The following is a 22,386-nucleotide window of genomic DNA, read 5'->3' on the forward strand; positions in this document are numbered from 1 at the left end:
CCGGCGCGGCCGAGCTGCGCGCCCTGCTGCACGCCGTGCCCGAGGACTGGGGGCACGTGCCGCGCACTGTGTGGTGAGTGCCCGTCCCCAGCCGACCGTCGTCTCCGCCTGGGCGCCCGGCGCGGCCGAGCTGCGCGCCCTGCGGCACGCCGTGCCCGAGGACTGGGGGCACGTGCCGCGCACTGTGTGGTGAGTGCCCGTCCCCAGCCGACCGTCGTCTCCGCCTGGGCGCCCGGCGCGGCCGAGCTGCGCGCCCTGCTGCACGCCGTGCCCGAGGACTGGGGACACGTGCCGCGCACTGTGTGGTGAGTGCCCGTCCCCAGCCGACCGTCGTCTCCGCCTGGGCGCCCGGCGCGGCCGAGCTGCGCGGCCTGCTGCACGCCGTGCCCGAGGACTGGGGACACGTGCCGCGCACTGTGTGGTGAGTGCCCGTCCCCAGCCGACCGTCGTCTCCGCCTTGGCGCCCGGCGCGGCCGAGCTGCGCGCCCTGCTGCACGCCGTGCCCGAGGACTGGGGACACGTGCCGCGCACTGTGTGGTGAGTGCCCGTCCCCAGCCGACCGTCGTCTCCGCCTGGGCGCCCGGCGCGGCCGAGCTGCGCGCCCTGCTGCACGCCGTGCCCGAGGACTGGGGGCACGTGCCGCGCACTGTGTGGTGAGTGCCCGTCCCCAGCCGACCGTCGTCTCCGCCTGGGCGCCCGGCGCGGCCGAGCTGCGCGCCCTGCTGCACGCCGTGCCCGAGGACTGGGGGCACGTGCCGCGCACTGTGTGGTGAGTGCCCGTCCCCAGCCGACCGTCGTCTCCGCCTGGGCGCCCGGCGCGGCCGAGCTGCGCGCCCTGCTGCACGCCGTGCCCGAGGACTGGGGACACGTGCCGCGCACTGTGTGGTGAGTGCCCGTCCCCAGCCGACCGTCGTCTCCGCCTGGGCGCCCGGCGCGGCCGAGCTGCGCGCCCTGCTGCACGCCGTGCCCGAGGACTGGGGACACGTGCCGCGCACTGTGTGGTGAGTGCCCGTCCCCAGCCGACCGTCGTCTCCGCCTGGGCGCCCGGCGCGGCCGAGCTGCGCGGCCTGCTGCACGCCGTGCCCGAGGACTGGGGACACGTGCCGCGCACTGTGTGGTGAGTGCCCGTCCCCAGCCGACCGTCGTCTCCGCCTGGGCGCCCGGCGCGGCCGAGCTGCGCGCCCTGCTGCACGCCGTGCCCGAGGACTGGGGGCACGTGCCGCGCACTGTGTGGTGAGTGCCCGTCCCCAGCCGACCGTCGTCTCCGCCTGGGCGCCCGGCGCGGCCGAGCTGCGCGGCCTGCTGCACGCCGTGCCCGAGGACTGGGGACACGTGCCGCGCACTGTGTGGTGAGTGCCCGTCCCCAGCCGACCGTCGTCTCCGCCTGGGCGCCCGGCGCGGCCGAGCTGCGCGCCCTGCTGCACGCCGTGCCCGAGGACTGGGGGCACGTGCCGCGCACTGTGTGGTGAGTGCCCGTCCCCAGCCGACCGTCGTCTCCGCCTGGGCGCCCGGCGCGGCCGAGCTGCGCGGCCTGCTGCACGCCGTGCCCGAGGACTGGGGACACGTGCCGCGCACTGTGTGGTGAGTGCCCGTCCCCAGCCGACCGTCGTCTCCGCTCCGTCTGGGAGATCACGCTCCGCATCTCGCTGCTGGACGACGACCTAATGTTTTCCTAAAACCGGTTAAACATGACGGTTTTATGTACAAAATCTAAATTAAATGATTATGCACCAGGTACATGATATTGATAACAGTTTGGAAATTTAACCGGTTTCCGAGCCTTGACGCGTACCAATAATAATTAACTTATCAACGACGAGTCCTTTATTAGTGCGTTTTATTACAGGAAACTATTCAAATACCTGAAGAACAAGAGGCCAGAAGACGACCTGCTCGTCATGTAACAACATCACTTACACATCCACACAGCCATACCACAACACACCGCATTCACACTAGACCGCGGTTCAGAAACTGATTTCCGTGACCAAAAGCATCCCGGGCGTATTTTTCTCAACCACCAACGAAGCGTCAGCTGACGTCCACGAGGACTCTTTACACAGCGCCAGGAGTTAACGCCCGGGATGCGATGCCGAACGAAATTAGCACCTGGCCCGCGGCCTATATATACACATATGTGGGTCACATGGAAAGTTTCTAGAATGAACCACTGAGAGATCATGTAACCAGCTAAAGGGTGGATCAACTTTTTAGCGTTACTCATTGCCATGGTTACGTTTTTTTGTCCCATGGACAACCACTCTTGAGATCCTAATTTTGTGGTATTTTAATGTATGAAACATGCAGTTTTATGACATTTCTATAACAGGCCATCCACTGAGCACACTTCGAACAAACTGTGCCAATATTGTCCCTTGGACAACCAGACAGAAAACACAAAAAAAGTTGATTCGCCCTAAAATGCAGCGAAAAGTTTTATCATGTAGCCATTGTAACAGACTATAAGATTAGCCAAAATCGACGCAGTAATTTTCACGCTACGTTGGTACACGACCATAACATACCCACATACATAAGTATTCATTTAGATTTAAAAACTTAGTGCTATAAACTTAAGCGCAAGATTTGAGCTGCGACCGCAAGACTGATTGTTAATAGACTTTAATACTAACACTAACGAGCCGAGGTTTTCCCGAGGGGCTGTTAAACGTCCCACTTTGTCGCTTGCCAGAAGAACGAGATCTCCTTGTATCTTTATATAAATAACCTGTCAAGGCGTCCTTATGACAAGTGACAAGGTGGGATGATTTGCCGGCTGCAGTTTTTCTTACTTAAGGGTAGAAGCGGGTCAAAAACTGGCAATAATAGGGGCTCCCCGCAATTTTCATAGATTTTTGACGAGTTTTGAGTCGTTACTCCTACATTAGCACTATAGATAGACTTATAAGACAAACAGCTATCGGTTCTTCAATCTTTTATCTCTATTCTGGTCTGCCGGATTTTGAAAGAAATGAACACTTCTTTTTTTATGTATTTTTTAAAATATTGTCTATAAAAACACTTTTTTCGTTACTCGCAATCGAGTCAAGGATTTTACATGTACGAAATCTACACACTCGGGTTCGTCTTTGACGTCTCTAGAAACTGGTCAGAGATTTTAATTTTAAACTAATAAACACAAAAGTTATGGCCAGAAAACCAATTTTTTGGCCTAAAATTGTTCAACTTTGATGCCAAATATCTCGAAGACAATGAACTTTGTAGTAAATATGGGATACTATCGAGGTTTACCCGAGGGGCTACAGTATGGTGTTCTTCAAAAAAGGAGTGTACAGGTTTTTAAAGGGTCGGCAACGCGCATGTAATATATCTGGTGTTGCAGGTGGCCATAGGCTACGGTGACTGCTTACCATCAGGCGGGCCGTATGCTTGTTATATAAAAAAAAACTATATTGCTTAAGGCCGTTGTTGTTAATATAAAAAATATTAGAAAACTAAAGGATTCAGATCGAAGGTCATTGGCGCCAGAGAGCCCCTTAAGTAATAAATGATTGACGCCTATGGAAATAGTTTCTGTCCCGGGGAAAGACGTAGGATAGTTTTTATCGATCATCATTATCATCATCATCATCCGATGCAGTATTTCTCTGAAAACCTTTCCAATTTGTTGGTTCTATTACGTGACTATTAATTCACTATTGTTAGCTGGGGTGTTGTATATTTATTTTTACAGTAGGGTCAAGGAGGGAACAGTGGCTCGTTAGAAAATAGCCGGGTACAGTGGCTCAAGCCATATATTTGTGTGGTAGAGCACAGCACAGCGGATGTCATTCCAGATCTAGAGCAGAGCCCAACTGGGGAAGTACCTCCACCTTACTCAGTGTTGTGTTCCTGCCGGTGAATAAGGTTGCCAGACATCAATGAGGGGGGGGGGGGGGGGGTTTAGGGTCGGCAACGCGCATGTAACTCCTCTGGAGTTGCAGGCGTACATAGGCTACGGAGACTGCTTACCATCAGGCGGGCCGTATGCTTGTTTGCCACCGACGTAGTATAAAAAAGTCACTGTTCCCTCCTTGACCCTACATATGGTGACAGACTAAGATAACTAAGATAAGTTGACAGCGATGTTGACAGCCCAGACGGTGCAAATGTTATTTTAAACGTCATTCTTCTATGAAATTATTATGTTTACTAGGCTGGGCTATCAAAATCGCTGCCAACTTAGCTTGGTCTGACTACTTTCCCGCACTAGTGCGGGAATGAGCACTTTTCGTGCCTATGTCGAAAGTTGAAAGGGCCATATGTACTCGAAACGTACGATATACGTGCGAATAGGTAATTCGCAACTCGTGTGGATTTCAAACACCCTTCAGTAGGGCTAAGATGGTCGTCTCTTTATCATTTGTCACCATACCTGTCACGTTCTAACAAATATGTAAGCGCGAAAGTGACGGGCACAGTGACAAGTGATAAAAATGGAACCATAATACCGCCGCAGTTCGGTTTTAATTTATCGACACTCGTTGCGAATTGCCTACTTTCCGCATTTATATCGTAAATAACTATAGGGACCGTGCGCGTTGGAGGGTCTGCCATCTTGTGCTCTGAATCGGAACCATAAACGGGCACATATACACGTCAAGTGTTTTCTTGTGCATAGTAGGTTCTGCCATCTTGTGGGCTACATCGGAACAAAAAACATCACATTTACGCCTCGCGCCAAAAATCTGACGGCTCCTGTGCTGCCTCCTATAGTTCATGCACGCTCCCTATTGTATGTGCGTGACGTACCGCATGGAATCAAAGGCTTATTATAAATAAAATTTACTTTTAAAATAATAGGAACCAGGATGTAGCGTTCATGAACATGCGAGATCATATATGTAGTTGGATACTACGAAATAAACAAAGGTAATTTTGTATTCTATATTGAATTGTGTTTTATTCGTGCATTTATTATGTTGAATTTTGATATGAGAAATATATTGTGTGAACGTAACTTATTGTTTTTCTACTTTTCTGTTCTTCTACTGCTATCTGTCATTTGTACATTCATCACTAATATAAGGACAGGACATACATAATAGGTTTGAAGATAATTATATCTGTATAATCTGTAATGTCTATTCCTCATAACAGTACGTGTGCTTTAAAATCGCTAAAACGACACTGCTATTTATGGCTACCAACCTAACAAAATCAAATTAATAACGTTTTCAAACTAAGTGCATTGCTGCCAATCTACAAAACATTTTTTTGATAATATCATCACCTTATATAAAAGATTAACGTCAATTAAAAACAAAGTTCACCATAGACAATGATTTGCATTTTTATTTGTAAAATAATAGTTATTTGTGCCGACTTAATAATAAAATGTATGGCTTATAAAATAAGATTAAAAAAAAATAGTTATTTGTTGTTTATTTTCTCATGCTAATATTGATACTAGAGCAAGCCAAAGATTCCAAAATTGAGCCACAAGCGTTAGCGCATGGCTCAGAAAGTGGAATCTTCAGCATTGCGAGGGTTAAACAAAATTTGCTACAGAGTGAAACACAAAATCTTTCAACCACATCAACTGGAGAAAAATACTGACTGTAAACCATTACAAATTAAATCAATAAAAACTCTATTAAATATTTATCATTTAAGTCAGTTCCACCCGGCAACATTAATAAGTGAAATTAAAAAACATTCGTTTTTAAAAGAATAAAGAGATACGATGTTTTTAAAATAACTTCTTTAAATTAAGTGACTGAATTTGACGTTAATGACGTTGTGTAATGAACTAACTAGTACTGCTACTCGCCGACAGATGTCAGAATTATCAAATATTTCACATATGTATAAATATTGTATATTTTTATGGAAGTATATTCTCATGATTTAATGTGATTTTTTATTTATTTCTTTCAACAGATATTATATTCAGTAAGCGTTTGGAATCCTTTGTTGTTCATTGTATTTTCCTTCTATATTGAACGCATCCATAACCAAACGTCAAAATGGTTCCACGTGATTACATAACTTCCGTCAATGGCGCTCGCTTCGCCCCTGCATTTCCTTTAGCACTGTGCGTCAGGCGCGGTGTGGAGTGTTGAACGGTGAAATAGGATTATAAGACATGTAAGTAACGAAATTTCCATTATTTTTATTGCGTGGCAAGTCTAGGAATAGCACGGGATTCTGTTTGTCAGTGATTGATGTATTTTTTAGTTTAAACTTGAGTTTTTCCTTACGTAATGTGTTAATGGACTTATTTTCACGTGACCTTGCCCTATATTTTAGGGTTTTATTAATTTTAATATTGGAACTATTTTTATAAAATGCCCTTAAATGTTTTGACGGTCAATGTCTTCAATTGGCGCAATATCTAGACGGTCACTGCGTCTACCCGGTTACAAGCAGTATTGATTATCGTCATTATTTTTTGTTCAACTGAAAAGTTTTGCTTTTTAATCACATTACTTAACCAATTGTGTTGGGAAATGAATTACCAAGCTTCAAACAGTGCTTTAGTGAAATATATTTAAGTTAATTTTAACAAAAGAAGGTTAGGTATTGTAATTACCTAACATTATGACAGAACGTCTTAACGGTCATGACACGAAAGGTTTCCTTCAATGTTAGTGTGTCGAATCGATGTCAGTACTTTTAAGAGTCTCGTAAAGACAGAAAATACTGTATGGTGATGCCTACTGCCTATACCAGTGCTCAGTACTCATCATGTTGTAATTAAAGCAATTGATAAAACAAGAAACGAGGCGTAGTATACGAGAGTAGGTACCATATGATTTAGGTACTAACCGAATCGTGGTACGTTTATGTTTATTTACATTGAAATGAAACAACTAAGCAAGTTATAGTAAATTGTGTCTAAATTACACATAAAATGATAAAATTTATTTATAATTTTGGATACTTGTTCCAAAGCCCAGACATGGCATTTCTAGTTAAAAAGTGGTGCAAATATTGATTGATAATATTACAATAGAAGCAGCAGGTAACTTACAATAGCTACACCTACACAGTTTAGCTTGTGATAACCTGGTTATGTCCATTTTGAGAATCAGGACATGGTCTTAGATTCTTCTTTCTTGACATATTTAGAAAAGTGGCCTTGAATAGTGTGATTTAGAAGTTGAATGGTGTTCCAGAATAATGTTCTCCTCACTGCTGGAGGCGGCGCGCAGCTCGCCGTTCCATGGCCCGCTCACTCCTGCCAAATGTGATGCCATCACTGCCCCCTCACAGGTTTGTGAAATATATTTTTTGGTAAATCAGCTGTAAAAAATCATTGCCAATTTTTTGTGTTGGAAAGACACCCTTGCTGCCCTAAGATTAGCTTGAACTTGCTGACAGTGACAGATTTCCTGCTGATTTATTATTTGAGAAAAATTCGTTTCGTTATAACATAAGTTCTAAGTTATTACACTTGTTTTTTTCTCTTTAAAGTTAAGTAGGCCTTAATACAAGCACTTTTGAAATGTCACGTATACCTAAACATAAAAATACAAGAATAAAATCTGGTTCGGAAAAATTGTCTAAAAGCGCTGGGCCGATGATGAGAACTCATGCCAGAGGGCCACCGCTGCGCCGCTCGGCTGCGCTCGGCGCTGCCCGCCGCGTTTCGTGTCTCAGTCTTTACTTGTGGAGTTTATTCTCCAGACCACAGTCTCGAGCCGGCGCGTGTGCGGCGCGGCGGGGGGCCCCGTGACCAATGATTATGAGATCTGAGGGCTTGCTTATATTGTAATAATGTATTTATTATACAGAATGTCGCCATCACTTTGGGTCATATGAAGGTTCATTATATGGGGCCTTAAGAGCTACTGATTTAACCCCCATGTGTTCAGCAAAACCATATGATTCTGTAATTGTTGAACCATGCTAACTTAGGCTTGTAACTTGATTATTTCTAAAAGTATGAATGTAAGTAGACTGCACGTATAAAGAATAGTCACAAGTCCATAATTTACTAAAGCCCGACCAGAAATATATGATCATATCATATCATTTATTCCAATTAAATCATGTTCATTTGTACATTTAGGTCTTATATATATATCATTATATATATATGATCATTGTCAAGAGGGCGCTGTTATTCTCATGTATAGGTTGACAGTTCAGTTTAGTATGCAAAATGTAGTTCCAATGAAATTCCGCAATATGGCGCATGATCATATATTACTGGTCAGGCTTTATATGTGAGGAGATGAGGAGCTAAATTTCGAAAATATGACAAAAGTAGCTCTAAAAACAGCTCCCCGTTATTGGTCTTCCTTTGATCCATACTTAAGTCCACAGCAAGCTCGGTTCTCCATATAAACGTAGTTACTCTCTCATTTTAAAATGACTAGCTAGCCTGCTCTTAAACTTAGAATAGGATAAGGTATACCTTATAGGCCTAGATATATCTATGCCTGTAATTATTTTATGTAGCTTCATATGCTATAAAAAATACAGGGAATTTAAGTTTTCCTCATTGTCATTGTATGTACCAAGTTTCATTTCAATCCAACACGTAGTTTTAAAATGAAACGAAACTGTATGCAAAGGTGAAATTCGCCCGAGCTTGCTGCGGACTCAAAGCAACACTGTATAAGTGCATATGTAATTTTTATTGAGAAAATACACGAAGTTTCCCTTTAGAGTAGTAATAATGTGTCTGAATATGAATGATTTGTAATATGTACAGGCCATGGCCGCTAACGCGGCGACGGAGCTCGGAGACTCGTGCGAGTTCGGCTCCACCAAGTACTTCGCGCTCTGCGGGCTCGGAGGCATCCTGTCCTGCGGTAAGCATTAAAGGCATATTGTTGAGCAATACACTTTTCGCCAGTGGCGACACTTGAGACATCTAGTGTCAAGTAGCGGTACTGATTAATCCGCTACATGTCGATACATGTCGGCGAAATAACCCGCGTTTTGCAAAAAAAAACTGATGCAAGGAGTGAGCAGTATGCTTACTTATTTCTCTATGGTCGTGAATTATCAGGAGCGCTGCTTGTTGCCCTCGTACATTCAATGTACATTAAAAAAAAAATAACGCCCGACGCAAAAAGGTGTTATATGTCTGACGCCAATGTCTGTCTGTGGCATTGCAGCTCTCCAACGGATGGAGCGATTTCGATGCGGTTTTTTAACGTGAAAGAGTTTTCTCGCGGTGGTTCTTAGCTATGTTTAATAGTTATCGATCTAGCAGTTTGAAGAGTATCAGCCTTTTTAAATGATGTAAGGCATTTTTGGATTTAAATGGATTTTATTCGCGTATAGCGTAGGGGTTCTTAAAATTAATTGAATACCTATGTATGAAAACATTTTCAAGCGACATCACGCTTTCTCCGTATAATTTGCACCTCTCCATTAGTATAGCGCCCTCTGTTAAAAATAATTGCCAATTTTGGCATTTTATTAACCAAACGATCTCTATTAATTGTAGAGTATTGTGTTCTCGTGACCACTTTCAGTTCACGAGGTTAATGCACGAGCTCCTGACGGCCGTTATCTCGATGTTGTGTCTATCCTCGCAAGGCCCAATGTGCATTAGAATGTACACTCCGTTTCAATCTAATTAGAACCTGTTATAAACCAAATAGAAATGCATTTCCTACGTTTCATTGCTTTAACATTACATTACAATAATCTTAAAATAAATAATTACTACAATACAACAGAGATGTATACTCTCTATGGTTAAAAATACATTGAATCTGGGGATGTAAAAGGTCCCCAATGTCAGAGTACTAATACTAATAAGATTTGGAGGTGTAAGTCTCCAAGTATCAAAATGAAATTTATTTTAAATAAATCAATCGCGTAACTGTTAAGCTAACCTCATAAACTAATGCTACAGAATACATAACTAGTATGTATCCAACAAGTATACAATATTACAGAGACGTTTATCCTCACCGTTTAAGTCCACAAATTAGTATAGGTAAAAAACTTAAGTAAGTCACCTGTTGTATGTAGTTGTGACGTGTTCGAATAGACATTTGTTTTGTATGTGTGTGTCTTTTAAACATGTATTGTCTATTCGAACACGTCACAACTACATACAACAGGTGACTTACTTAAGTTTTTTACCTATAAACACATGTAATCAATGGCGGTTACATCTAGATATTTTGAGTCCTATCCGCGTACACGCATGACGCAACGTTCACGGCGACGCTCGCGTAACGGCGAGGCCGTGAACTCTTGGGCGGCTGCCACCGCAATCATGTTAGTGGCGCAAAGTCACTCGTGATGACGATCATGTACCTATAGTTAGAGTAGCGAAGCAATGCGGGTCATGCGGTGCACGAGGAAATGTAGCGAGCCAATGGCACTTCAAACTTGACGTTCCAAATATAGAATATAAGTACCTGGGCGAATAACTATTTATTGTAATATGGTGGTGTATAAGTGATAATCTTAACTACATTTTTTTACTAAATTAAACTTGTCTAAAACAATAAAAAAAAAATATATATATATATATATATATAAACTTGAACATATAAAAAATAAAAAATAGTTAGTCACCGGGCGAGATTCGAACCCGTATCACTCGTTTCTAGCCGTCCGCGTCTTAACCCGCTGGACCAGACGGACAGTGGACGGGGCAACACGAAATTAGCGACCATATTCTGCGTCGAAAGAAAAACGCATGAAAACTCGTAAATACGCGTTTTACCAAACATAAGACTAATCTAGATCGATTGTATACCCCCAAAAACTCCCATATACCAAATTTCAGCGAAATCGTTAGAGCCGTTTCCGAGATCACAGAAATATATATATATATATACATATATACAAGAATTGCTCGTTTAAAGGTATAATATTACTGTATATCATAAATCTAACTAGTTTCGTTGCTCAATAAGGCTCGTTTTATGGTATCAGATATATCAGAGCAGTCAAAGTGCACGAAAATATCTGAGCGAGCTCATTTTTTACCTTTTTTTCTTATTTATTTAAACTTTATTTGCACATATTAACAAAAAAGAGTACCAATGGCGGACTTAACGCCTTAAGGCATTCTCTACCAGTCAACCATTGGGCTAAACAGAGACAGTTTGCTGCAGGATTGCAAAAAGTGAAGTGACTTATGAAGTTTTATTGTTTAATTATTTTTCTGTTAAACACCGATTTAATTTTTTTTTACACATTATTAACTATCACACGGGACTTAACCACGTATAATTTAGTTAAAATATTTTTCTGTTGATGAATTAACAAAGTTCAAAGGCGTTACAATATTTGTGAGCACGCTCGCCGCTCTGATATATCTGATGGCGACTTCTGGTTCTGTACAGTTTAATAGCGGAGGAATGTGGAGAATCCTTTACACGCGCTGATATAAGCAGTTGGCACGTTATGACGCGTATATTACGTATTCAAATTTATGTTACTATTTAGGCAAACATCGCCTTAATATTACGTAATCAAATTTATCTTACGATCAGTACACCTAGTGTAAATAAATTCGATTTCGAAACGTGACGTACGCGTTTGCGTTTAGTCTCATTTTGTATTGGATTTAGAAAGAGCGCGCCAAGCGGGACGTTTTGGAAACTCAAAATCCTATATAAAATGAGACTTAACGCAAACGCGTTCGTCACGTTATGATGTCGATCAAATTTACACTAGGGGTACAGTATTGCCGTTATACGCGTCTGTTCGCGTCCATACTTCCGTCAAGTTCTTTAATATAAACTATTACCAAATATCCCGTGAGATGGCGCTGTACCGGGAGCAGCGATTTCTACATCACGCTATCGAAATGTTTAAAGGGATTGTATATAGGGGTTTGTGAATATTTTGAATATATTTGTTCATTTTCATAGTCAATCCTCATAAAGATCGCCCTTTTTAGGGTTCCGTAGCCAAATGGCATAAAACGGAACCCTTATAGTTTCGCCATGTCCGTCTGTCTGTCCGATGCTTTGCTCCGTGGTCGTTAGTGCTAGAAAGCTGAAATTTGGCATGGATATATAAATCAATAAAGCCGACAAAGTCGTGCAATAAAATCTAAAAATTTAAATTTTTTAGGGTACCTCCCCTACACGTAAAGTGGGGTGAATTTTTTTTTACGCTTTAACCCTAGAGTGTGGGGTATCGTTGGAAAGGTCTATCAAAACTAATAGGGGTTTTCAAGAAACATTTTTTGATAAAGTGAATATATTCGGAGATAATCGCTCCGAAAGAAAAAAAAAATGTGTCCCCCCCCCTCTAACTTTTGAACCATAGGTCCAAAAAATATGAAAAAATCGTGAAAGTAGAGCTTAAGAAAGACATTAAATGAAAACTATAGCGGACATGATCAGTTTAGCTGTTTTTGAGTTATCGCAAAAAGTTTTCCCTTCATAGTAAAAATACTTACTTTAATTAGGTACTGATTATGCAAATTTGCCTATTTGTTTAACTCGGTACCAATTACGGTACCATTTACTACACTTTAAGCTCCAGTTTAGCTTATTGTGACGGAAGAGAAACTACGGAACCCTACACTGAGCGTGGCCCGACATGCTCTTGGCCGGTTTTTTGAAAGAGTTAAGAGTACATACACGTCACCAGCAATACCAGCATGTTCATCCGAGGTCCGCTGCCAGGTGGCTTGGGTTCGACGACGTTGCCGCCCTTCCCCAAATGGATTGAAACCCCCCTTTCTACTCTAAAATTTTTCAATTTGTATTTTAACTTTAATGTAAAATTTATGCTAAATAAATTAAATTTAGTAATATAATTTAATTTATCTTACTATTTAGGCAATAATCGCTTTATTGATAGTGGCTCACTACGCATAACTTAATGCTTTCATGTTGTTTTAAAAAGGATAATTCTAAAACTGTACACCGTGTTTTTTTTTATTTGCGTTAATTTCGAGGGTGCATTCCTGAGCTTAAATTAAGTAACTTTCTCAAAGATACCGATATTCTAACTAACTCCATTTCGGAGATAATCAATCATAAATTTTTATATTATAAGGCCCTTACGAGCGTGTACACTTGCTTTAGGACCTGTTTACTTATTAGTTAGTGTTTAGTGCGAGTTCATACATTTGCTACTAAACGTACGTACTATCTCGGACGATCGATGTTAGAAATGACATTGATATGTCACAGTTTTCAATTGTTTGGTTGAGTTAAATGTAATGCCCGTGTTACAACAACGCTATATGCAACATTTAGTTACTTTTTATAAAAATAAAAATAGTAAAAAAAAACAAAAAAAAATATTTTTTTTTGAAAATTAACTATGCCATTTAGTTTCCTTAAACGTACTTACCGAAACCCCGGAGTTAACGCAATTCAATAAAAACACGGTGTATATTACCTACGTCGTCGCAACTTTACAAATATATGAATAAATAAAATAAACCCCGCTTTTCATAAAAGTCGAGGTGTTTTTCGTCCTATTCGAAATGCCGTTTTAATCCTTTACCACATATGCAACCATATATGGCAGTTATAATATTCAACTCTATTGACAGCTATTAAATTTAATTTTTTATTGCGCTAATGGGTTAAATGTATTATAGTTAACCCTTTAAATGCCGCTACTGTCTTACGCGGCATGTCATCGTGAACCTTCCAAACCAAGGACAAATGGGCTAAATTCCAATACAATACAATATAATATAAATATAACTAGAATCAGCGCTATCAGCGGATAATTTTCGTGCACTGCACCTAGAGTAATTAAGTAATAATTTATGAATATCTTCTGCACCAACATATATTCCATTTGTGCCCAAAAATCTCCTGCGACCGCGAAGTCACAAGCTTTTGGCCGTCCCAATTACACGCACTGTAGCACATAAAAACTGGCCTGCTGTGCGGGCTCTAAGGCTGCTGAACTCCCTTCTGTCATGGGCACCAGATTGTGATAAGTCGATGGACGGCTGTGTATCAGATGTGTCTGCGGTATTGCGAGGTGATGGACGAAAGTTGATTGTGATCTGTTTTTCCTAGTATGTAATCCTATTATATAATCTGAATTGTACAGTGCTTTGGTCTCGACTGTAATGCTGTATATTATTACGTTTCAAAAAAAAAAATATGACTGTTTGACCCAGTGGTTGACTGGTAGAGAATGCCTTTTGGCATTAAGGCCGCCATTTGTACATTTTTCTTTGTTTGTGCAATAAAGTTTAAATAAATAAATAAAGTACGACATGCGCATTATTTACTTGCTCCCCGATAAGAATGCGAGACGATAACCGGATAGAATATTAGAAATAATCCTGCGTTCAATCACTGGTAAGGTCAGATACTGTTATCTACAGACTTTTATCAATTTGCGTTATGTAATCGGGCAACTATTTATAACTAAACTTTGTTTTATCGTAAAGAAATAAGTAAGCAGAGAGTGCTCTCTCCATACATCTAGTGTTTATACCAAAACGCTTGTTACTTTCGTAGTCGACATCTAGCATCGAGTAGCGGAATTATCAGGGGTGTGTAATGTTTTTAATAACAACTTTTTGCGAATATTCATTTAGCATAATTTGAATTGCATAATTTTGAATTGCAGAAATGATGATTCGGTATAAAAATAAGTGAAATAAAAACAAATTGCATAATGTCGAAAGTAATAATAATTAACTAGCATAATAATGTATTTTCATAACAGGCAACCAGCATAATGTTTATTTTTTATACAATTTATTATTCAGAAGGGTTTTCATGCATCAAAACTAATATCATAATATTGAAGGTTATAAACGCCTAGTGAAAATGAACTATATTGTCCAATAAAAATCAATACTCCGAATGTGAATTTTTGCGAGCCATTGCTTCAAATTTACAATTAAAATAAGTAGGTAAAACTCATTATCAGATTACATACATAATTAAATTGCATCAAAATAAACTTATCTATGAATAAAAATGTTGTTTTCTTCTATATCTTTCTGATTTATTTTGTTACCCTCTTAAAAAGGAAAGCTAATAGGTATTTAAAAAAATTGGTTCTGTCCATATGGTCACAGTTCTACCTAACACTCCTCCTCGCTTCGCTCGTCGTCGTACCTAACCAGCCTTAAAGTTCAATGAGTAGATTTTGTATAATTTAATATGTCATAGAAAATTATGCCACCTGATAATTCATTAAAATTTAGTTCTACATTTTAATCATAATATGAAATGAATGTTATTAGAAGTAAAATTATTCCTGAGGATTGTTATGAAGAATGTTTTTATGGCTATACAGTATTCTGTAATTTAATTAGTATGACAAACAACATTCTGTGGTTTGTTTTTATACATAATGTTTATTATGAGTTTCCATAGTAGTTAAATGAAATTATGCTAAAAGTTTGTATTAAAATTGAACGGCAACCCGAATTATCAGTACTGCTACTTGACGATGGATGTCGCTACGAACGAAGTCTAATGCTCAACAATTTTCAGCTAATATTGTAACCGGATTAACCGGAACTCTATTTTCAACTCCTGCTTTTAATATTACTTTTAAATTGTTGGGCAATACAATTTTCGTCAGTCGCAACACTTGAGACATCTAGTGTCATGTGGCGGTACTGATAATTCCACTACTCGATGCTAGATGTCGACTGCGAAAACGATAAGCGTTTTGGTACCAAAACTGATTTGTGGAGTGAGCACTCTATATTTACTTATTTGGCTATGCTAGAGACTTCTGTTAATTTGGGTTATGTAATTAGTACTGCGGGAAGCGCTGGTGGCCTAGCGGTAAGAGCGTGCGACTTGCAATCCGGAGGTCGCGGGTTCAAACCTCGGCTTTGTACCAATAAGTTTTTCGGAACGTATGTATGAAATATCATTTGATATTTACCAGTCGCTCTTCGGTCAAGGAAAACATCGTGAGGAAACCGGACTAATCCCAACAAAGCCTAGTTTAACCCTCTGGGTTGGATGGTCAGATGGCAGTCGCTTTCGTAATAACTAGTGCCTACGCCAAATCTTGGAATTAGTTGTCAAGCGGACCCCAGGCTCCCATGAGTCGTGGCAATATGCCGGGACAACGATAGGAAGAAGGAAGGAGTACTGCGGGAAAGTGGCGACCCGATCAACGACGCCGTCAACGAACACTAAAGCAAGCATGACATCAAGCTGCCAGACTGTTTGATTGATGATTATAATAAACACCAATTGTTCCTCCCGAACGACCGTGTAGACAACCATCTTATGAGCTCTCTCCCCACTAACCACAACCATTCTCTACCAAACCTATACTAATAAAGGCGCTTGTCTGCAGGCATCACCCACACGGCTGTAGTGCCCCTCGACCTGGTGAAGTGCCGTCTCCAGGTAGACGCCGACAAGTACAAGAATGTGGTGAACGGCTTCAAGGTGTCCGTCAGGGAGGAGGGCATGAGGGGCCTGGCCAAGGGCTGGGCTCCCACCTTCATCGGATACTCACTGCAGGTACAGTAGCAGTTTACAGGTGCCACTGTGTTAACTTACTGTAGACCCTCGGGAAAACCTCAGAAGGGAGCTCATTTCACAGCCGGAGCGTCCGCGGGAGGAAATTCCTCTCATATGTATATTTATGTATATGCAATGATTTTAGTAAAATACCAATTGTTCCTACCGAAGAACCATGTAGACAAACTTTGTATGAGTTTCTACATACCTAAAATGGAACCTCCCACCATCAACCGTTGTCTGACATTCCTCCTGCTTCCAGGGTCTCTGCAAGTTCGGTCTGTACGAGGTGTTCAAGGTGGGCTACAACAACCTGCTGGACGAGGAGACGGCCTACACTTACCGCACGTTCGTCTACCTCGCCGCTTCGGCGTCGGCCGAGTTCTTCGCCGACATTGCGCTTTCACCTCTCGAGGCCGCTAAGGTAATATTCATATAAATTTTGCAGTAAGGTATTTTCGTATGTATGTAAAAAAGTTGGCTAAAAATAGAAGCAATTTAATTATAATACAACGGTTTTTAATGTTTTACTTTAATAGGCGGGTCCACACAGAGCGAGCAAAACCCGTCGAATCGGCTGAGGCCCGTGTACACTGGCCGGTTTGTGCGTGAGGAAATTGCCTGGCGTGTATGCTCGCTACGTGTGGACCTGGCTAATTATGCACAATTTTCTTTCTAAAAATCATCGTCTTCACACTAAATTCATGGGTTATGCACAAATCATATAAAAAAAATTCTTTGTGTTAATCGTAAATAAACACGTAAACAAGGTTTGACGAAGTCTTTATTCGAAGACTCGACTCCTTTTAAGTTACACTTAAAGAACTCAACAAGGGGCTCAAATCGGGACTTGAAACTCGTATTTTTTTTAACTGGACTGGAGTTTTTAAATTTAGATTTAAAGGACTCGAGTTCTTACCAATTGTATGTCTGAAACATGTATAGGTACATACCGTCCTCGTGCCCGCAGGTCCGCATCCAGACCATGCCCGGGTTCGCCAGCACGCTGCGCGAGGCGTGGCCCAAGATGGTGCAGAACGAGGGCTACGGCACCTTCTACAAGGGCCTGGCGCCGCTGTGGGGCCGCCAGATCCCCTACACCATGATGAAGTTCGCCTGCTTCGAGAAGACTGTGGAGCTGCTCTACAAGGTAGGTTTTGATGACCCGTCTGGCCTAGTGGGTAGTGACCCGGCCAGTGAAGCTGATGGTCCCGGGTTCAAATCCTGGTAAGGACTTATTTGTGTGATGAGCATGAATATTTGTTCCCGAGTCATGGGTGTTTTTTATGTATTTAAGTATTTATACATCATTGTCTAAGTGTAAGATGTATTTATTTATAAATAAGTACATATTATAGGGACATTTTTACACAAATTGACTAAGTCCCAAAGTAAGCCAAGAAGGCTTGTCTTAAGGTAATACAGGATATGATTCGCAACAAAGGCTGGTTGCATCTGGAATCATTAGGAAGACATTTGTACAATGTGGACCGATTTTTCAATTCCCAGATAAGTCGCCGAATACTTATCTCAGCGATAAAAATAACTGACTGTTTATTTGTTGGTTAAAGATTTTCAAATTTTCATTCCTTTTTTATCCAGAGAATAGTTATCTATGGTCTTAGCCAGCTAACTTCGTTTTAAACAAGTGTGAGCAGGATGCAAGGATACAGAATTCAACATGTTAGAGTGAAACAGAAATACAACGCTTGTTTGACATTTGACGTTTGTTGCCAAACAAAACATATTCATATTTCATATTCATATTCCTTTATTGATAAAATTGCAAATTTTACAAGTCAAAAGGTAATACAATATATAATTAGGTCTATGTCAATTTAAGTACAATTAAGATAATAAATAATAATAATCAAATTCAATTACAGTAAAATAAAACAGTATAAAAATAATCAAAACAATTCAAATATCCAATAAATTAAATTAAATTATAATAATATTCTGACATGTCAAAATTATCAAATTAAATAATATAAAATATAACAATATAAAATATTAATAATCAACACAATTCATACATCCAATAAATTAAATTAAAATTCAAATCATTATTATAATATTCTGACATGTCATAAAAGGCATTTGTAGTCAGCCATTTTTTTAATCGATTGTAGAATATCAGGTCATTTTCAATCATAACCTATTACATTACTACTCGTATAATACCCCCGTAAAATACGTACGACAGTGTCGTGTTATTTTATTATTATTTAAAACCGAGTTGCTTTGTGATCATTTCATTTAAAAATGAGCGATATGAAGAAACATGAACGTTCCTCCAGCTTTGAGAAATCGGAAGTGCATTTATTAACCGAATTTTAAATAATAAATAAATACGTAATAATTATATATATATATATAATCAATTTATATATATTTTTATGCTACATGTATTAATAAAAGCAGATCAAGAATATAGTTTGCTTTAGATATTTACTTTTTAACACATTAGTACTATTATTGTTAATATTTTTCTATTAGCATTCTAAATTTTTGTTCTAGTATCTTATATATATTTTATCTACGGCGTCAAAAATATCCGTTAGGTAGCCAGTTCAAGATCGTAACATAACTTTAAAACGCCAGTGTAGACGTGTTATTTATGGTGCGCGTGGTTATTTTGTTCGTACTTAGATTAAAAGTTGTCAAAACATTGGAAAAAATTAATATAGTGTCGCAAATTCGCAAATTGTCGTGTCCTTTTTTACTTCCTCATTTTGTTTTGAATTGATTGAAATAGCAAAATAAAAGTAACGCAAGCCACTGCTGTCATTACGAACGGCGCCATTTTGAACAGCTGTCTGAGCGACGCCATCTTGCCGAGCAAATTGGCTCGGCCGAGGCAAAAGTTACACGAGCACGCGGCCGCGCGAGGCCGGCCGTATTCCGCGCGGAGAAATTTCCTCGCGAGGCTGCTCGCTCTGTGTGAACCCGCCAAAAGCAACATTTTTAAAATTTTATTAGCAAAAACAAAAATGTTTAACCATCGAACCATTCAGACATACGAAAGCATTTTTGCCCAAACTGAAGCCTGTCGTTTCTTCCAGTACGTGGTGCCGAAGCCGCGCGCGGCGTGTTCCAAGGGCGAACAGCTCGTGGTGACGTTCGCGGCCGGCTACATCGCCGGCGTGTTCTGCGCCATCGTGTCCCACCCTGCTGACACGGTCGTGTCCAAGCTCAACCAGGTCTGTATCGTTACGTTCCTATAACAGTACGATTACAGCAGCTTCGTTGTTCCGTTGAGTAAGTAATATTTCGTAGTAAAACTTCTGCATGTTTTGGCTCATCAAAATAAATAAGTTGACTTGAAGAAATTTCTTGTCCAATTAAATACCTTATTGTGGTTTGCTAACATTTTTTAAAATACCTACAGACTAGCTAGAGTAACCTGCTTGCAACACAAAACAGAGTCCGTATGTCTGCACTGACTTGGCGGCGACCAAGTTTAGCAAATAAAACGTCATATTTCCATAAATTGGGCACACTTCATCACATGCCAAATCAGTGGCCGTGACTGAGTTGACTTGGCAGTCTTCTGCAGCCTTCATATTTCATCATCAGCTTAAGCATCAATTCAAGAATTTATTCTGCAAGTAGGCCTCAAGGGTTCTTTTACGAGTCGATACAATATTTATAATAACATTATATTGTGACGTGAAAAATACATAACTATAAATACAACAGCCAATACTTCGGGAAATATTACATTACAATAATCTTAAAATAAATAATTACTACAATACAATAGAGATGTATAGTCTATATGGTTATTAAATCTGGAGATGTAAAAGGTCCCCAATGTCTCATAAACGAATGCTACAGAATACATAACCAGTATGTACCCAACAAGTGACAAAGACGTATAGTCTCCCCGGTTAAATGTAAAAGTTTTCCTCCGACACTGAGTCATGTATGATGTTATCGACAGGACAAGACCGCGACCGTGGGCTCCATCGTGAGCAAGCTGGGCTTCGCCGGAGTGTGGAAGGGCCTCGGGCCCAGGATCATCATGATCGGCACCCTCACCGCGCTGCAGTGGTTCATCTACGACGCCGTCAAGGTAAATATTACTTGCTAGCTTCTAAAAACTTGTGAAATTCGTGTGATGTAATTTATGGATGAGTCCCCAAATTCTCAGTATTAAAATAAAATCAACGCATGCACCTAATAGGGGACGCAAAACTCTGCATAGAGGGCGCTACTAACACACTCGGAGGGCTTACCACGAAACACGAAAATCGAAATAATTGACAACATTTCAAAATTTTCAATATCCCTACATCGAAAACCATTTCGAGAGGGGCTCCTGTAGATTACAAAAAAATAAATTTTATATATTTTTTACGAATTTTTGTATTCAAAATAGTTAAAACGGAAATTGACGTCACCCATCTCCTTCAGTTCTGCCACTACAAGCAAAAAAATGACTTCCGATTGGGTTGACATTGTCATTGTCATTGAAAACGGGATGAAAACCATCGTTTGACTTGAGTTTTGACGTTTGTGACACTTGTTAATTTGTGATTTTATTTTTAACGTTTGAGGTTATGTCACTCGCACTGTTCGCTGTCTATGCTCAAATGTAAATTAATTCAACGTTTTTTCCAGTGTATGGAAACAGATCCGTGACGTCACGATTCTCACAAATGACGTTTGTTACATACGCCCTTTTGTTTCAAGTAACAATATAAATAGATTTTATGACCAAAATATAGGACAAAAAATACGGGTACCTTAAATTAGTGCGTTCTTTCGATGTAGACAATAAAAAGTAGCACTTAAAAATATGAAATGTTGTCAATTATCGGCCTCTATCACTCTTGCATATTCGAGCGATAAACAGGCCGAATAACGAAAAACACCGCTTTTATCTTTAAAAACTTGTCAAAAAAATGAAATTTTTGCCAAAAACTTATTCCGAGTTTTTTAAACGCTAGTCTGATCCTAAACGTTTGTCATAAATATTTTGCGCCTTTTCGTTTTCAATGTAGTACTCGATGATTAATAAATTTACCCAATTGTTCCTACCGACGTCTCTGTGGACGCCATCACTATGAGGACTTCTACTACTCATATATATCACAACCTTTTCCATACAAATTGTAATAAAAACGTGTATTGCAGGTGTGGCTGCGCATGCCGAGGCCGCCGCCCGCGAGATGCCCGAGGCCATGCGCCGGAGGCTCGAGGCCGAGGGGAAACTCAACTAAACCACACGCGGCCCACTGTACTAAATTATGGACAAGACTTTAGTACTCTAGGGTAGCCTCGCCGACCGATGGATTATACTTTTTTATTAGCTGAAGTAAATTATTCACTGCCAAAGCTTTCGTGGCGCTACGCTCGTAGCCGATCCCAGTGTTTTCCCGCCGAGCGGGTTTCCAGCACTTAATATGTAAAAATATTAGAGTCAGTCCAAGCTAACTTCGCAATGCCTTAACATAACAAAGTGAGGAATGTCTTTATAAAGATCATATTTTCATAGAAATTTGACATTAATGACAAAGCATGGCTTTGTCATTTCTAAGGGCATGCTTGCTTCGACCGACTAGAGATATGTCCATGCCGATTTGCGGTATTCCCTTTAAGATATATAAAATCGTCATGGACCATTCAACGAAGCCAAGTTCTCTAAATATCAATTTACTTCAGCTAATAATATAGTGTATCGCGCCGAGGATTCCGTACCACACTGTATTAATAGACCCGATGTGATTATAATTAATTACCATGTTGCAGTATAAGTGAAGGATCATGTTAATTTATTTTTAAATAAATGATATTTTTATTTATTTATGTATTCCGTTTATTTTGATGGCTGCGATAATGTAAGTAGTTGATCGTTGAATGAAAAACGGTAATAAAAATTCATCTCAACACGGGTTTTGTTTCAATTTAACTTAATATACACAGAGTTATACCAGTGGGAGGGGGGGGGGGGGGGGGGTGGGGGGGGGGGGGGGGGGGGGGGGGGGGGGGGGGGGGGGGGGGGGGGAACTGC

At 40.7% G+C, this 22,386-nt stretch overlaps 2 protein-coding genes across 2 annotated transcripts in view; both read left to right on the forward strand.

The window, feature by feature from the left end:
- The window catches only part of LOC133531319 (uncharacterized), a 30,336-nt gene extending 25,376 nt beyond the window's left edge, over positions 1-4,960 (forward strand). Inside the window, exon 18 of the mRNA XM_061869454.1 lies at positions 1,847-4,960. Within this exon, the coding sequence (XP_061725438.1) occupies positions 1,847-1,904 (58 nt within the window). The 3' untranslated portion in view covers positions 1,905-4,960. The remainder of the gene's footprint in view (positions 1-1,846) is intronic.
- Positions 4,961-5,943: 983 nt separating this feature from the next.
- LOC133531633 (phosphate carrier protein, mitochondrial-like) lies at positions 5,944-22,264 on the forward strand. The gene is given in 10 exon segments (XM_061869954.1): positions 5,944-6,090; positions 7,122-7,218; positions 8,666-8,765; positions 16,198-16,367; positions 16,630-16,791; positions 17,338-17,517; positions 19,433-19,570; positions 20,314-20,445; positions 21,510-21,540; positions 21,543-22,264. Coding segments are annotated over 9 exon segments (1,059 nt in total). The 5' UTR covers positions 5,944-6,090; positions 7,122-7,125; the 3' UTR covers positions 21,596-22,264.
- Positions 22,265-22,386: the final 122 nt, after the last annotated feature.

This window comes from Cydia pomonella, chromosome 25, assembly GCF_033807575.1.
Source record: "Cydia pomonella isolate Wapato2018A chromosome 25, ilCydPomo1, whole genome shotgun sequence".
Lineage (NCBI taxonomy): Eukaryota > Metazoa > Arthropoda > Insecta > Lepidoptera > Tortricidae > Cydia > Cydia pomonella.